The sequence below is a fragment of the Rhinolophus ferrumequinum genome, chromosome 5, assembly GCF_004115265.2.
Source record: "Rhinolophus ferrumequinum isolate MPI-CBG mRhiFer1 chromosome 5, mRhiFer1_v1.p, whole genome shotgun sequence".
NCBI classification, from domain to species: Eukaryota; Metazoa; Chordata; class Mammalia; order Chiroptera; family Rhinolophidae; genus Rhinolophus; species Rhinolophus ferrumequinum.
This window is the reverse complement of record NC_046288.1, coordinates 12,234,567-12,253,360: the sequence shown is the minus strand read 5'-3', so window position 1 is coordinate 12,253,360 and position 18,794 is coordinate 12,234,567. Positions and strand designations below refer to the sequence as shown.

General features: G+C 35.9%; 1 protein-coding gene across 7 annotated transcripts in view; it reads right to left on the bottom strand.

Annotated features, from left to right (window-relative positions):
• The window catches only part of ATP8A1 (ATPase phospholipid transporting 8A1), a 214,387-nt gene that overhangs the window by 107,806 nt on the left and 87,787 nt on the right, over window positions 1-18,794 (bottom strand). For all 7 annotated transcript variants that reach the window (XM_033105824.1, XM_033105825.1, XM_033105822.1 and 4 more), the window contains 5 exons: window positions 15,319-15,391; window positions 13,095-13,200; window positions 11,817-11,899; window positions 7,608-7,657; window positions 2,924-2,993 (listed from right to left, as the gene is read on the bottom strand). In XM_033105824.1, coding sequence (XP_032961715.1) covers window positions 2,924-2,993; window positions 7,608-7,657; window positions 11,817-11,899; window positions 13,095-13,200; window positions 15,319-15,391 — 382 coding nt within the window. The remainder of the gene's footprint in view (window positions 1-2,923; window positions 2,994-7,607; window positions 7,658-11,816; window positions 11,900-13,094; window positions 13,201-15,318; window positions 15,392-18,794) is intronic.

Below are 18,794 nucleotides of genomic sequence, written 5' to 3'. Positions count from 1 at the left end.
ATCCATAAGCGCGCGCACACACACACACACACACCCCACACACCTCCAACCACCTACAATCTCTTTGTGTTATAATTTAGATGAACTCTTCAGTATTATCTTCCAATTCACTAACTTCATCCCCACCCCTTCAACTCTGTCTAATCTAGAGGTTATCTCACCTACTGATGTTTTTTCTTAAATTTATTAATGATTTCTACTTTATCTTATAGGTATTCCCCTTCTTCCCTCCCCCATATTCTTTTTTCATTAAAATAATAATTTCTTTATCACGCTGAGCTGTAAACACCTTTGTCAGACTGGTATACACAGATGACTTCATCTGAAGTGAATTCATGGCCCACTGGTTTATGTGCTTGTTCTCTCTTTGGCATGATGAGTTTTCCTCATGTGTCTCCGTTTTGCTCTTGCTTTCTCCCTCTTTGCCCACATCCTACTCTAGTGGGTTTCTATAATCCCTAGCAGAGGTTGGCAAGAGCTTTACTTTGCCTCATCTCACGATTAGAAAAAGCACTGCTGTCTCAGTCTTCGAAGAAGGAGGCTGGACTCCCGTCTGCATTTTACAGAAAGCACTATGTGCCCCAATGGCCCCACAGAAACTGAACTTCAGCCCACTGCTCCCCAGTTCCAAACCCAAAGCCTGGGACTCCCACCCTACTCAGCTCAAGCATCATTTCAATGTACCACTTTGATTTTCTATTCCTATTTTGGTCTAAAAAATATTTATCTTGCTTTTGAGTCTGGTTTTATCTTTCTGTTTTCTCTTTATACTATACCATTACTGCTCTGATTTTGGATAGAGGAGATACATCAAAGTATGAACAGACTATGCTATCTTGCCTGGGAAGTATTATCGATAACTTCTTAATTGACTTTTATTACTATTTTGTTGCACTTGCCACTGTTAACTAGTCCCTCTACCAAGGAATCAGCAGACTCCTCAGACTCTCCTCCAAATTTCAGTCTCCCCTCTTGGATCCTCTACTTTTCACCTTTAGTCCTGCTCTCTATTCCTGTAATATTTTCTTCATATGAGATCTCATTAACCCCCTGCTTTTAGTTTCCAGCTGTACTTATTAACTCCTAAATCTGTATCGGCATCCCAGATTTCTTCCCCTGTGAGATTCAAGTATTTCTGCGTTATGGCCCAGATGTAGCTCCCAATCCTCCATCTTGGTAAATGGTATCACTTTAGTAAACCCAATTAGCCAAGTAGAAATCTGGTAATAATCCTAGGTCACCTTTTTCCTCATCACCCATATGTAATCAATTACTAAGTCCTAAATCTCTGTTCTCTTAATCCTCCCTGCAAATGTCTTGGTTCAGATCGTTCTCAACTCTTGTCTGGACTACTGTCAATAACCTCAGCTGGTAACTCTGTATGCATCTCTTTTCTGCGTCAACTTATCTTCCTAAATGTCATCAGAACAATCCAAAAGAAAAGGTACAAGTTCTTGAGCATGGAAAAAAACCCCATGACTTAACTCAGGCCCATCTTTCCAGCCTTGCGTTCTGCTATTCCCTGCCAAAGCACCTGTAGTTCTCAAATGGAACTTACTATTTCATATGTTTATGCTTTTTCAGTATTTAACCATAATTCACAGCCAATTTGGGAATGGGGGAGGAAACTGTGTGTGCAAAGTCTCTCTGTGATTATTCAAAAAGGAGATCAAATGTTTTTATTTTTTATATAATGCTTTAACTTTCAAACAAAGCTTCTAGGTAGAGATTACTCAAAAGTAAGAAAGACAGAATGTGAGCTGGGTACCGTAAACTGGACAGATAGCAACCATTTAAAGTGGGAGGTCTTAAAGGCTCTCTTTAGTCCCTTAGCACTGAATGTTATCACTGAGGTGTGGAAGATCTTTACAAGACATCTTAATATTTTATCCTAATCTCTTTATATATATTTCCCTGACTAGTCTTAAGCTCATGACAAGTCTTGGATCTCATTTTCCTATCTCCAACATCCAGATCAAAGTCTGGTAGATAAAACACACACAACTAATAAATGTCAATTGTTTGAATCAGCATCCAAAAGAATTCTAAATCTAAATTCATGAAACATCAGAACTAGTTCTACCAAATGCTTCAAAACCAAGGCATTGGAAAATTGCATTTCAATGCTTCAAAACCAAGGCATTGAAAAACACCCTCAACAGGAATTAAGTAATAAGTTTGAGCTTCTTCAGAAATTATTTCCAAGTTCCATGAGATAAAGCAAGTCTGTTGATTATATTGAAAACTTCAAAGTTCCAAGTTAGTAAGTTACCTGACTAGTCCAAGTAGACTAGGTACTTGGAAAGGATAATTCAGAAGGAAAGGACTTACTATTTTAAAGAACAACAACAAAAGGTTCTGATTAGTAGATTCCTTATTTTTCCAAGAGTGCAAACATATTTTTACTAGGAAAATTCAGTTAGCAAAACATATTACTGTTTCTGTCAATATACCAAACCCAACCAATAGTTAGAAATTCTGTTATAATTACAACAATGTCAGACAAATAGTGATCATTTCATGAAGAAATTATAGCAGTAATTGTGATCCAAATTTCCCCTCATTTCTATGGTCTTTAAAAAACTGCATTCAAACTGGTGTGGCTCACTACATTTCTAATACAATTTAAAAAATACTTTCTGTAAGTGTCTTCATATTTATATAATATAAACCTCAAATATTATGTATCAAAACTTAAATTATATAAATAACCTAGGCCAAACTTTTCAAAGCACCAAATTTACCCAGAAGGAACTCCACATTTCACCAGAGGCTGAACACTATTACCATAAAACACCAACAAAAGTAGATGTCAGCAACTTCATGCTAAACATCTGTGTTACATTTCCATAGAAGAATGCTTAACATGTACATTATAAACCATCATAAATCTAAACTGCAAAAGACAAAAATAAAAACTTACAGCTCCTTTGCAGTAAAGTCGTAACTTCCCGGATGGAGTGCGAACAATCACTGACATTCTTTTTCTAGTACTGAAAGAAAAAGGTTTTCCATAGTGTGTCATCATACTGAGCATATGCATATATATGTTTGTCATGCCTCATATATTTTAATACTCACAGTGAAAAAATAAATTTGACCAAATTATGAGCCGTATCCCTCCACATACACAAACCATCCTCTGGGTGTACAATGGGTACCTTTGAAAGTTACGTTATGTTTTTTAAGGCACCAGGGTACCATCTGCTGCCCTAGAGGAACAATTTACAAACAGCTCTTTAGAGACCTGCAGGAGTTAGTACCCACCAGGATAGAGGGGAATTCTGGTTCAGTGTGTTCAGATTAAAAAAAAGAAAAATTTAAGCTGGTATCTTTTAAGATAATTGTACCTTACAGCTTTTATTAAAATCAGAAATCATAATCAATTTTAAGTACATACCCAATCACATGTAAAGGAAAACACCAGCACTTTAAAAGTGACTTAAGCATTCCCAACTATTGTTTCTAAATGATTACTAGCAAACCACTGGCATCATGTGAAAAAAAATAATTTATATTACAAAGCTAAGCTAATATTTTAACACTGTGCTGGTGATATAAACAGTTGAATAAAAACTGAGAGTCAAACATACAACATCTTTCAAAGCATTAGCAAACAGACAGCAAATAACACTGAAGAGAACAAGCTGGTACAGCACCGCACAGGATAAGCCCCATTGGGAACCAAGCGTGTATAAGCATTCTCTCCAGAAACGAGCGGAAAAAGGGACTTCTCAAGTGTCTGCATCTGTTTGTTTTACCTTATAATGTTCTGCTGCTGAAAAACTGGGACAAGTTCCATATTAAGGAGCAGTTAGAAATGATGTCATAGCATACAGCCGGGAGTTTCTTTCAGAGCTATCTCAAAATATTCAATCCTCCTTTTCTCCACCTATAATCTCCATTGCATAGTAAGGCACCACATAACGGCGTTTCCGTCAATGACAAACTGCATTTGTGACGGAGGTCCCATAAGATCATAATGGAGTTGAAAAATTCCTATCACCTATTGAATCCATCACAATGTCATCGTGCAAACACATCACTCACCTGTTTGTAGTGATACTGATATAAACAAACCACTGCCAATTGTATACGAGTATAGCACATACAATTATGTACAGTACATAGTACTTAACGATGATAACAGATGACTATCTTACTGGTTTACGGATTGACCATGCTATGATTTTTATAGTTATTTTAGAGTGTACTCTTTCTGGTTATTAAAAAAAAAAGCTTGCTGTAAAACATATGCCACGTTACGCCAGCAGCAGCCTCATATATCTCATGTTCCCTTCCTCTCTTGATTGCATCATTTTCTCGTGCTTGATTTACCCTCGTGTTGTTTTGCTCATCAGAGTCCCTAACATGATGAAATCACCTAATCACACATTTCGCAGAACGTATCCCTGTCGTTAAGTGACACATGGCTGTATTAGCACCGCCAATCTCCATCCCTGTGTTTTAGGAATACATTTAATTGGGCCTCTGTAATTGCAATGACATCTGTATATTCTTCTCTCTTAACCCAGCTTTGATAACAAGATCCCAAACTCATCAACTTCCTTGCTCTTCTCTTTTCCTGGCAACACTCCCAAATCCTGGGTGAATGAGAACCCTTTCTGTGGTACATCAGAGTCAGTGGATATTGCTGGAGAAAAGTCATCCATCCACAGTGATTAGTAAATACATGACACAACGTCAACTGGATGCTCCCTACTGCCCAGTAACCCACGAAATTTTTCTAACAAGCTTCCTTTCACACTCTCCACAGGAATGAATACCTTCTCCATTCTCCAAGTTTCTAGTGCATCCTCATTGCAGTTCACCTGGATGGGAGCTTCAGACAAGGAATCCCTCTTTCTTCTGCCATTAAGACCTACACATTTATCCACTGTACATCTGTCTCTTTTCTTGATACAGAGATAATTGTACCTTACAGCTTTAGGTACAATTATCTAAAGTGTTTCTTTTCCTATCAGAGACCTTCCTTTCACTTGGGCCGTGAACCTTCTCTCACGGCACTTTCTTAGTACCCTGACTCCTAGACTTACGGTGCTCTCTCCTGAATCTCTATCCTCTTCTAGAATGGATCCTCCTCCTCAGTTGTTTCAATCCGTTCTAGTCTCTCTCCTATGAAACTCACCCCAAACAGCTCTCCCCCATCGAGCCACATCCCCTTCGAACTCGATCCCTACCATCCTTCACAGCTCAACTTTCCAAATAATCGCGATCGCTACACCCACTGTTTCCACTTCCCTCTCCTTCCCATCACACTTCTCCCACCACCATTCCACGAAATGGCTAAATCCAACACACACTTTTCAGCCTTTCTCGTACCTGACCTTGCAGCAGTTTCTGACACACATGACCTCTCCCCTCGAATCCCTCTCTTCCCTTGGCTCTGTAGCATTATCCTCTTTTTATCCTCCACTTCTCTATCCACAAAGCAGTCTCTCTTGCTGATTCCTCTTTTCCTAATCCACCCTTACAAGTTGGAGTTACTCATAGGTCAATCCTCCGCCTTTTGGTTTCCCTCACTTTGTATTTTATATCCAGGAGACCCAACTCATCTTTATGGCTTTAAATACCATTTACACGCCGGTGACTACCAAATTATATTTCAGCCAGGCTTTTCTTTTATGCTTTAAGCCCTTATATCCAACTGCCTACCTCTGACACTGCCATTTTTATATCTCACAGGCATGTGACACTGAACGATTCAAACCTCTCATCCTCCACATCTATTCCTATTCCTGCGTGTACCATCTCTGTAAATGGTACCTTTATCCATTCAGCTGCTCATGCCATGGGCTATAATCCCTCTCTCCTTTCTCCTTCCACATCCAATCCATCCCAAAGTCCCTTGACATACTTGAAAAAATATCTGAATTCTATCAACTTCACTGTATTTTCATTACCATCATCGAGGTCTAAACCACAATGTCTTTGAGAGACTGTGTTTATACCACCATATTCACTTTCCTCACTTTCATCCTTAAGCCTGCCTCCATCACAGCATCCTGAAAAAGCTTCAACTCCTAACCTTGCTTTATTTTTCTTTCTTTTAAATTTTATTGAATTTATTGGTGTGACATCGGTGAATAAAATTCTATAGGTTTCAGGCTTTATTTTTCTTCATGGCGCTTATCACTTAGATAATGCTTCTAAGTGTGTGTTAATAAACAAATATATTAAAATGCTAACTGATATACTATTTATAATATTTTTATAATACAAGGAGGCTTAGGAGAAACAGTCACTTTGACATGAAATAAAAAAAAAGAGAAGGGGGATACGTTTCAGGAATACTCTGTTACAGTTAATCATCCAAGTTCTTATGCACTTTCCTTTGAGACTTTCAGTGCATACAAGTAAATAAGACAGTGTTTAAACAATAAATTAGATAGGCCCCATTATTTTTTATATTAACCACTGGCATGTAGCCACTCCCAACCAAGACAGCAACCAAAGCTGGCAGAGAAAAGGAAATGCCTTTTCTAGTCAGCATACAAGCCTGCCTTATGTGGGAGAAAGTTCAAGAAAAAAATTGGGCACTTATTTCCTTGAACAGCAGCGTTACTTCCTGGCTGGAGCCTTCCTGGCTGGAGCATCCTGTGAATGCAAGACACTCCTGTTTGTAGCGGAGGCCTAATTTCCCCAAGACTGTAGGTTAGTTGAAAAAACTACATAGTCACACAGGAATAAAAAGCCGAAAACTCCTAGAGATATCACTGATTATAATGAAAGGCCCCTATTATGTGACTTCTAGAAATCAAGTTGGTTAACCTGTCTGCTTCTTGCTTTGCTCACTAGGTGATAAACGATTTTATACCTAACAGAGAGATGGGTATGTTTTGCAAAATCCCAAAGACACTTAGATCTAACGAGCACATCATTAGAATGGTGGGTTCCTAACACATTCATCATCACTCCACATAAACAGTGGCCCCTCTGAGTATAACAGTGTTTCCAGCTCACAAGCCAAAAGACTCCTGGTCCTATATATACCCCGCGGTTGTGATGCAGACAGTTATGTTCAAAGATATTTTTACACTATCTTCAGGAGTCATACCTTGTGCTATTTTGAAGGAAGCTATTTATGATTTATCTATAGCTATGTCAATTAAAAATTGTACTGAAGATTTTTTTGGTAAATGAACAAATATTTAATAAAAATAGGTTACTTGCATTCAACAGTATATAGCTGCCAAGTATCACAAAGTAGTCTCCCTAATATCAAGGATAAGTATTTCTTTTTTTTCTGCAACAACAGTTTTCTTTTTATTAGTTTCAGGTGCACAAGACAAAGTAATACTTAGACATTTATCATTTATATCCCTCACATTGTGTGAACCCCCCTCCCCCCATCCACTACCCCTCTGACATCGCACAGAGCTGTCACATTTCCACTGTCTCTATTCCTAATGCTGCACTCCGCTTCTTGTAAGTACATACTGTACTGAAGATTTTAATTTAATATTTTATCTAAGTAAATTTAGTTAAATCAAAATAAAGCATACTTACTAATTATTTAAAAGGGAAAAAATAACAATAGATAAAAATTTATCTAATAGGCACAAATCACAGAGCAGATGTTTTACCTGGTGAACTCCAGGACATTGAGCAATTCGTATCTTTCTTCTTGCCCCAGCTATGAAGAAAAGTAATACATGATCACATAAAGTTGGAAGGATCTTTGGCTTCTTGGAAATGAACCCTAAGTCATGACATTTTAAGGTAAACAATGTTAACACTAACAAATCGCCCCTTCTGAAATACATCATCTGTAATTGAACGTACTTTCTGGTTAAGATGGAAGACTAACCATACAGGTTTAATTTCTGTCCTTCCCAAAGCCCCACTAAAATTATAGTAAACACTTAAAAAGAAGGAAAGAAACTTGTTATGGCAGGAAAATAAGAAAAGAGACAGCAGCACTAAAAATTTGGAAGATAGAACAGAGATCCATGAGTGGTACCTTACTTAGCAGATACAAGAAGGTAAAATGCGACAGTAGTCCTGGGGAAAGCTAAGAACCAACCCGACTGGTACCACGTAATCCTTAAAAGGTTGTGCAGTAAAGGATGGGAGAACCGGGTCAGAGCTATCTGAAGAGCAGTGATCAGCATGGGCCCTTCCTGCACGCTGACAGAAGACCAGAGGTTTTGTGCTATAAAGGGTGGAACAGGATCATCTCTCTGGAAGCTGACTGGCAAACATCTCTCTGGAAGCTGACTGGCAAAGTTGAAGATACGGCACTGTTATATTTATACTAAATGCTGGGCCCCCATACCCAGACTTCCTCAGTTCCCTACATTGTGGCAGCCAGACCTTTCCAGGCAGAAACTTGGAGATCACTCTCTGGAGAATCCAACAAGCCCAAGAGAAGCCTTAAAGGAACAGACACCGCAACCTTCCAAACTAATCCCATGAGGCCACCCTATAGTGAAGCTCAATGTTGGAAAATACCCTCATGCACAGAACTGCCTCACGCTTAACCACGAGAATCCCAAAGAGAAACAGACATCTAAGGAAAGCCACTAACATGGCACAGTGATACCCAAAACACATAGATCAAAGCAAGTGGAGGAAAGACAGTTCAAAAATAAAACTTCACGTCAGCCCATGAAGTTACAGGTTCTGGGTTTCCTGATGGGCCCGTGGGGCTGGTGAGCAGGCTCTGGATGCCTCTTTACTTCGTGTCAACACCAGATTGAAGTAGTTAGTCACATGCTTCTTCTGTAGCATTTTCTTCTATATTTGGACTGCACTGCTGTGGCTTCCTGATGGTATACAACTTTTACAGTGCTTCATACCCTTGAAAATATTGCTGCACTAGCCAGTATATGCTTTCTAATGGGATCCATGAAGAAAATGTTTGAAACAATAAGATCACTTGTAACTACTCTTATGTTTGGGGTATTAATATGTATACCCTGTGTGCTGCTTTTTGGTGGTATAGGAGGAGACTGGCCTTATTCTTCTGCATATTGCAGTTCTTGTCAAAGACTTCGTATAGTCTATCATACATCCCATATGCAAGGAATGTAATAATTACATGATGTTGTTTTCTCCTAAGTGAAAAATGAGGAACTTTGAAAAAGAACATTTGAAAGCTGATGTTTAATTTTTGGTAAAGTATGCTTTTTCCAAAATAATAATCACTGCAAAAGAACAACTGCAGGGATAGTTTAAGACCATTTTATATTCTGGTAAAAGTCTATTGTTTAATTAAATTGTAATGCTTATACATTTCTTTTTAAATGAGAACTTCAAAAAAAACTATCATTTCCCTCAGAGAAGTAACATAAGTATGACATTCATGAAACAAAAACAGAATACTATTAAAAAAGAAATATTTAAAGAACAAAAAAGGCTTCTGGAAATCAAAAATATGATAGCAGAGAATAAAAATCAATAGAAGGCTAAGAAGACAAAGCTGAGGAAAACTTCCTAAAAGTAGAACAAAAAGGGAAAGATCTGAAAAGCATGAGAAAAAAGTTAAAAGTTTAGTTCAAAGATTCTAAAGAGAGCAGAGCAAAAAGGAAGGAAAATGGAATAATTCGAGAAAAATTTCCAGAACTGAAAGATAGCATATCAATGTCCAAATGGAAAAGGGTCCACTTACTACTCAGTATAATACATTAAAATATTCCCACTAAGGCACACGATCATAAACTTTCAGAACTCTTGGGAGAAAGAAGTTCCTACAACTTTCCAGAGAGAGGGGGTGGGAGCAAGTCACAAAAGATGTGGAATCACAGTGGCTTCTGACTTCTCAATTTGGTGTACTGGAAGCCAGAAGATAGTCAAACAATCAAAATTCTTAAGGAAAATGAGTTCCACTCTGGAATTCTATATTCAGCCAGACTAAAAATTATTAAGTATAATGGTAAGACAAAAAAATGTTTAGACTTAAAAGGACTAAAATAAATAAATAAATAAATAATTCCCCATGCATCATTTCTTAAGAAGCCACTAAAGAACGTGTTCCACAAAAACAAGAGTAAATCAAGAATAAGGAAGATATAGGATTTAGGAATTAAAATATCTAACACAGGATAGAGGTAAAGAAAGTCCCCAGAAAGATATGAAAGTGATTCCAGGGTGACAACTCTGAGCAAGACTGAGAACTGTCACCTCGTACCTCATAGAGTCCTGAGAGTCAGGAGGGGGGTTTGCTGACAGCTATCACTATTACGTCCTCTGCTTCTGTAACAACTTTTTAACCTGACCACATGGACAGAGTACATGTTCCACCAAAATAAAAGAGTTCACTAAGGAAGAAGATTTGAGATATAGGAAATAGTCTAAAACAGGAGAAAATCAAAAGGAATTCCAAAATGCCACAGAAGAAGGCCATAGAACAAAACTGACCCAGAGCAAGGAGAGAGTCAAGAGTGATGACTCAGGAACAGAATTGCCAACGGACAGATTATCTGATACAAGTGTTCTTGAAGGTGGACAATCAAGAATAGGTAGAAAGAAAATTAAGCAATTCAAAAAGAGAGGGATTTATTATTAGGAAATAAAGGAAAGAATTATTTTCAGGAAATAGTTTTATGTCAGGAAACAAAATTAAAACAAGAGAATAATTGCTGAATACAACAATGTTCAGCTGGTACAGGTGTAATAATGAATACCGGTACATGTGTAATAACATAAACACTAAACATTTTAATGAGATATAATTTATATGCCATAAAGTACACAGACCTTAAATGTACAGTTCAATGAAAATTATACAGTTTGACAAAGGCATACTTGGTGTAACCATCACCCCATAAATTCCTTTGTGACCATTTCCAATCAATCTCCTCCCTGATCCTGAGGCAACCAGTGTTCAGAATTCTAACGCCACAAATCACTTTTGCCTAATCTCAAGATGAACATAAGTGAAATTAAAGAATATGTACTCCTTTGTGCTTGATTTTTTTTTGTTGTTGTTGTTAACATAATGATTTTGAGATTTATCCATGCTGTCAATGAATCAATAATTCCTTCCTTTTTATTGTTTAGATAGTCCATTGTGTATCACAGTTTGTCCATTGTCCTATTAGTGGACATTTGATTTGTTTCCAGTTTTGGGTTACTATGACTAAAGCTACTATGAACATTCCACTAGACATCTTTTTGTGGAAATAAGCTTTCATTTCTCCTGGGAAACTACGAGTACAATGGCTGGCGCAGGTACATGTTCACCTGTATGAGAATACTCTAAAAGCTTTTCCAAAGCAATTGCATCATGTTACACATCTACTAGCAAGACCTGGGTGCTCCACTTGCTCTGTATTTTCATGAACACTTGGTGCCAATGTTTTTCATTTTAGCACTTTTGGTGGCATGTAGTAGAATCTCATTGTGATTTTCATTTTAATTTCCCTGATGACTAACAATGTCTTTTCATGTGTTCATGGGCCATTCATATTTCTTCTTTTGAGAGATGTTTGTTCAAGTCTAACCAAAAACTGTAATATAATTATAAAAATATTGGGAAGGGATGGTTAGTCAGGAGAGATAAATCCTCATTTCACATAATTGACTAGAAAGTCAATAGATACGTCTGAAATTGAAGAATCAAAATGCATATCATCAATCGCATATTTTTTTGAATATATGAGATACATAGATGCCTGAAGAAAGAGATAAAAGAGTAGAAGGAGGTTGCTTTGGAAAGGGGAACTGGAGCAGGGAAGCTCCATTTTATTATGAGCCTTTTGGTAGTGTGCATTTTATCTTTGAAGCTATACATATGTATTACTTTGATGAAAAAGAAAATTTATTTTTAATGATAAAAATAAATAACTTACTGAATCTATAATCACTGAGTCAGGTGTTCTTCCAGTGAAAACAAAATTCAATTGCTTGGCTGCTCTGACCAAGGCTCCCTCATCTGTTTTGGGAAAACAGTTAAAAGCAAATACATGGTGAAATAAAAATTATTCCCGATACTAGAGAAATACATTAATGTGGTATAATTTTCTGTTTAATTTTAAAAGAATTAAAATTATTTTTATTCTAGCCCATTATTGAAATTCCTTTTAAAATTATATGACAATGTCAAAGGAATGACTGGAATAATATTAAGGATCAGAGATAAGTACAGACCCCAGAGTCATATTTCTGAAGATTAAGTCTCACTCTTAGTCGTACACAAGAGGGAAAATTTAAATGTACTCCTTGCTCCAGAATAGTCTGTAGAAAAACCTTTCTAAAATGAATGACACAAACCTGCCTATTAATTGAGAATTCAATTTAAATGGATATAAATGAATTGATGCTTCATCATACATTATTTACTTTAATCACCATGGTATATCAAACCTTGTTGCTGAGGGTAGGGTGTGGGATAAGAGAACATTCACATGGTTTCTCTCTCAACAATAGGAGATGTAACATTTCTTATACTTAGTAGAAATTTGGTATATCCTGCAAAGTCACAGGTGGTTTAGAATATATTTCAAAATATTTATAACAGAGTTCTCCAAAGTGTGTTCCTTCTTTCCTAAAATCTGACAATAATCAAATCGATTATTTATCCAATTTTACATTGAAAATAGGTCTAAAATTACTGATAACAGTGCTAATACATATACTATGGAACCCCTTCAAATGTATAAACTGTCCTTATCCAAATAAATACACAAACTCATTGATTATCATCTCCAAAAGAGGAAAGCAAAATTGGTATTCTAAAATGCATATGATTTAGGCAAACAGATCTTTCTTTTTCTGTCTGCTTATGTGCAGAAAGAATTTATGACTAATAGTTTATTATTAGTTTTTTATGAAGAAGGGAGAAATTATTATGTACATATAGAAAAGTACTTTTTACTTGTGTGAACTTTGTTATTCAAATTTCCATATAATTTATGTCATCTACCAAAAATTATATACACAAAGTTTTATATTTTAACATGTATATTTAATTCTGAAAGCCAAGGTTTTTCTAATTAGTAAATAATTTCTTTTCTACAAAACATAACTTGGTTATTTTATTTTTTCAAATTAAATTGATTTTTTTCTTGATAGTATCAAATTCAAAATTTTCCACCAAAAACAATATATCACAATTGCGTCATTTGTACCTGGAGATGCTGCTTGATAAATAATCTTATCGCCTTCTCGCTCTGGTACTGCTGTGTGACAAACTGCCATCATTGTAAGGAATTCACATATTATAGGTGCAGTTGGCTGTAAGAAATAAACACATAATTTAGCCTTTTGCATTTAAACATTTGACACTAGCAATAAAAATACTACTTTATGTCTATTAAGAGTATAGCTGTTAAATATAGAGGGTGTGAGGTTATAGCCAATTAAGAAGCCCACATCTATTATGAAGAAAATATGTTTTAACTAAAATCATTCATTCTTGAACTTTCTCTTTCATTTCCTAAATATTTATACAAGGCAACTTTTGTGTTGTCAAATAGAAATTGCACGGTAAAAACTGTAGTTACGGTCAATACTGTCCTCAGAAGACAGGAGAGAAATTCTAAAATGTTCATTTACCTGGTTCTAATTCCTGATCAGATGTAAATTTTAGGCATCCTACTTGTACTGTGTTTCCACTACTTTGGGTTGGGGTGATGATGGCAGGGGATTCCTCTGTAATGCTTGTCTTCCCTCCCTCCAAAAATGACAAGCATAACCTCACACAGGTTTTATTAAATAAAAAAGAATCGACTGAGCAATTCCTACATACAGTGGACTCTTACAGCCTGAGGAAGACATAAAAATGAATCCCTTCGGCAAGCAGCTTAGAGTTTATAGGAGAAAAGAAGCCAGACCTTTTAAATTAAACATCTGTCTGCCTCTCTGGCTCCTGATGAAGAAAAATGTCATTCAAATTAATAAAGAAAAATATTCCTCTATGTTGTTGGACCAAAAAAAAAAAAAAGTGAAGTGATTGGGAAACTAAATCAGGACACTGTTAGAAAAAACTGTCCTCAGGCTAGAATAGTAGACAAAACAGACATGGTCCCTGCCCTGGGAAGCTTTGACTTGTGGGGGAAACAGAACACAGATCAATACACAAGTATTATTTCTTTATAGATTGAAAAGGGCTATAAAGAAGAGAATGTGAAAATATCATGTAATGTGATTTGGGAGAATGTGTGGCTGTTTTCAAGATAATGTGATATTTAAGCTGATGGGGTTTTAGCCTCATGAGGACCTGAGCAGAGTTTTCCACCAAGCAGGAACCAAGCATGACTGAAAAGATCCTGAAGAAGGAAATAATGCAGCGTGTTTACAAGAAAGCCAGTGGCCTGAGGAGAAAAAAAGGAAGAGTGGCTCCCAAGTTGGTGACTTCGGCATGGGCCAGATCACTTAACCTTGTAAGTTAAGAGGGATTGGTGTCAAACAGGGAGGTGACGGTACTTGATTTCCCTTTGCATCACCGCAGTCATCTTTCGCAACAAGAATTGGAGGGGAGTAAAAATGGCAACAAGGAGACTGGTTAGGAGGCTATCATGGTAACTCACATAGGAGATCCTGGTAGTCTGGACTGGGGTAGTGAGAGTGGGAATGAAGTGAAGATGACATTCAGGGTATACTCTAGAAGTCAGTATTGACAAGAACTTGGTGACTATAAATCAGGAGATGGAAGGACCAGGAGGTATCAAAAACAACCCTTCAGTTCCTAGAAGAGCACTAAGATAGGTGATGGTGTCATTTACTGAACCTGAGGATGCAAGAGGGAAGAGGGAGTCTAGGTCTAGGTTTCATGAAGCTCGTATTTGGTTGGAGGCTCTCTTAAGAAAAAAGGATACAAAACTACCCCCAGGAACACATTGTTAGAGCTCCACCTGTACTACAGAGGGAGCACGCTCAGGGGTCATGAGCATGAGCTCAAGTTTTGGCATATGACTCCCAGAAACCCTACCATTTGACCTGACGGAATTTTAATAAGTGCCAGTCGCTTCATAAGTGGAATTTTCACAATGGGTGGCAGATGTTGAGAGTTCTTATTGTACAGCTTAGGCACTGGCCTATCATTTTGAGCAGGTTAATTCATTTCTGTACATATTTTGAAATTGTTAACAGTGAGCTGTTTCATACAAATAGTGTGCTAATATTCAACATAAAACATTTTGAAAATATAGACTACTGATGATAATAATAATATTAAAACTAAATTTCTAATCACCATGAATTCATTTTGGCTAAGTAAAAAAAAAATTGGCAATAGATTTTGATAATTATTAAAAATAATCATAAAACTTAAAACAAGTATAAACATGGAAGATAATTAAGATCATTTGTTTTCACTCATTAATGAAAATATAATGCTTTTATGTCACTTACATGATTGTTTTGGAGATTTTCCAGCAATGATGAATCACTAAATGTTTTTTCGTCTCCCAACTGTGAGCTCTGCCTGCAGGGGAGAAAAATGGAGCAAGCCAGGTTCATTTACAGCAGCTCACTGATCGATTTGTAACTTTTTAAACAAGTCATTATGCTGGCAAACCTAATAGATTAACTGTAACACAGAGTGCATTGCTAAATAAGACAGCACAGATTTCATGACTTAATCATAAGCAATTTTCAAGCATTCTAAAATGTGACAGACTTTTGCAGCATAATAAAAACAGCATAAAGTTCATTTTCCTGGAGTGACATTATATTATAGCCACATGAAATTCTAAAAAAAATTAATTTTAAAAGTGTAATAAACTATCTAAAGAAAAGACTAAGTGAATGAACTAATCAGAAACAGTTTTGGAGACAAAGAGGAAAAACTGAGGGTTGCTAGATGGGAGGGAGGGTGGGGATAAGGGGGAAGCTGAGGGGATTAGAAGATAGTCAGTAACCACAAGATGGCCACGGGGTTCTGAAAATTAATTTGGGGAATGTAATCAATAATGTAAAGATTTTGCAGGGTGTCCGATGGACACTTGTCTCATTAGGGAGACCACCTCAGGGATGATGTAGATGCCTGATCACTGCAGTGTACACCTGAAGATGAACAATAATGAATGTCAACTACAAGTTTGTATGTATATGTGTGTGTGTGTGTGTGTGTGTATATATATATATGTATGTATATATGTGTATATGTATATACTTACAAGAAGCGGAGTATAGCATTAGGAACAGAGACAGTGGAAATGTAATGGCTCTGTGCGATGTCAGAGGGTTAGTGGATGGGGGGAGAGGGGGGTTCACACAGTATGAGGGATATAAAAGATAAACGTCTAAGTATTACTTTGTCTTGTGCACCTGAAACTAATAATAAAAAACATTACACATTAAAAAAAAAAAAAGTAACAAACTGCTAAAATACCTGGTATTGCATTTCTTCAAATTCCATATTTTTTCAGGTTTTAAGAATTCTGAGAATTAATAGTTATTATAAAAAGTAATTTTAATTCTTTCACTTTAACCTATGAGAAATTTTTATTTGTAGTTACTAACACTACATGATTATCATATGAAATATAAAAATATGAATAAACTGTATACATATCTTGTCATCACTAACAAATATCTGATACACTTACATACATATCACATTTGTTCTGTATATACCATGTTTCCCCGAAAATAAGACCTAGGCGGACAATCAGTTCTAATGGGTCTCTTGGAGCAAAAATTAATATAAGACCCGGTCTTATTTTTATTATAATAAATTAATTATTATAAAAAATTAATATAAGACCCGGTCTTATAATTTTATTATAATAAAAATAAGACCGGGTCTTCATAATAAATATAATATATATTAATTTTAATTTTTGCTCCAAAAGATGCATTAGAGCTGATTGTCTGGCTAGGTCTTATTTTCGGGGAAACACGGTATGAGGAGAACAAATCATAAAAGTGTTTGGGATTTTGTTTGTGTTGTGGCTATCTTCAGATCAGCAAACACATTATGTACTTCATATGAAACAAATGGAGTCAGAATTGCCTTTGTATTGTAGCTATTATTAATCTCATGGCCATGCAATTTAATATAAAAATGTTGAGATTCACAGTAAGAACAAGGAACATTTAAGTGGGAATGTCAAACCCAAAATACATACTTTGTGAAGCTCAGTTAAAATGTATAGATCTAAGCTTTTGTGCATAGAAGAAAATTTCAGAAATAATTTACCAATGGAAAAACGTGTCCGAGATTAAGTAACTGCAACCCAGAAAACTTTTAATAACATTTTTTACAGGTTACAAAGAGTATTATCAATGCCAATGTGCCGTATACCAAGAGTTTCATATTTTAAAGCCAGCAGTTTAAAAGGAATGAGAAACCATTGAAGAAAAGAGAGAATTTGGAATAACTGAAGATACACAACATTGTCAATGAAATACATTTTCCCATAAACTAAAGGAAGAAGTTAGAACGTTTATAATAAAACACATCTTTATTTACATGGAGTACTTTGGTCTATTAATTCCAAAATTATAATACATCTTTATTAGCGTGTAGTAGTTTAGAATTCTCATAACATCCCTGAGAAGCAGAATGTACACATTATTATTATTATTATTATATTATTATTATTATTACCCCTCTAGTTTTAAAGCTAGAAGGAAAAATCCAAGGACTTTTAAACGAGAGATCAACAGACAGAAAAAATAACATATGTTTCTCTTTCAAACATTATTATTTCTTAAAAATAGTTTATTATTTGGGTTCCATGAAATCTCCCTATTATTAAAATGTATTCACTGGTGGTTCATAGTAATACTTTCCTACTTATTTGTTAGGTTAATTGAAATGTCAAAGAACATTCACAGTAACATCCTGTATGTAGAAGTCTATTTTCTTTTCAAAGAATTTCAGACTGAAAGCCTTTATAAATCTGAAGATATGTCTTATTAATTTCACCAGTAATTCTTTCATTTCATAAATCACAGCTACCATAATTGATATAACTTTCAAATGTATTTGTAGCACATACCACTAGATATGCAACTGCAATATTTACGTGGGCACATCCTCCCCTCCCCTCACCACGAAGGCTTCCACCACGGATCATGCTACATACGAACTCTTCTTCCAGAACACAGCTTCCCTTCCAAGACCATAAAAGCCATAAACAACTCATCTGCTAATCACATAGCCTGGGTTGAGCAACTCAGGCACGGAGCTCACATTGCCCCTCTCCAAAATCTTACAAAATGTTCACTTTTAGTAAAAGTAAACAGATAACATGAGGAAGCGCCTGTCATTTCAAAATAAGAACCACCTGCATTAAAAGTAAAATACTTTAAACTGACAGTTGACAAAACTACCTGAATTTGCAAACTGCTCACAAATGAAAATACACCAACATTTTATTAAATTTTTTCCGTAGAAAATTTTCAAATGGTAATTTGCTCGCAAGGAGACAAAGAAATCACAGAGTTTTGCAAAAAACCAATCAGTAGGGAGTCTGCAAAGGTAAGGAGAACAATGAGCCAGGAGCCCATAACATCATATAATTTGCAGCTTCTTGAAGGTTGACTTAAACGTTATGACACATTGTAAATAATTATTTTCTGATCATATAAAACTGAAGAATCCCCATTGCAATAAAAATTAACAGAGAATTCAGAATGTATAAGGCTTAATTGGTATTACCTATTTTCCTATATGACAGTATGAACTATGACTTTTTTTCTAATTCAAAATTTTTGTCAACAAGAGGGTCACCAGAAAAAAAAAAAAGAAAAAAGTTAGATCCATACTTTTCATCTTAAACCAAAATAAACTCCAGAAGGATGAACAATTTAATAAAAGTACTAAAGATACAACAAAAATTAAAAAGTAACTGAGGAGTGGAAAAAGCTTAAGTGTT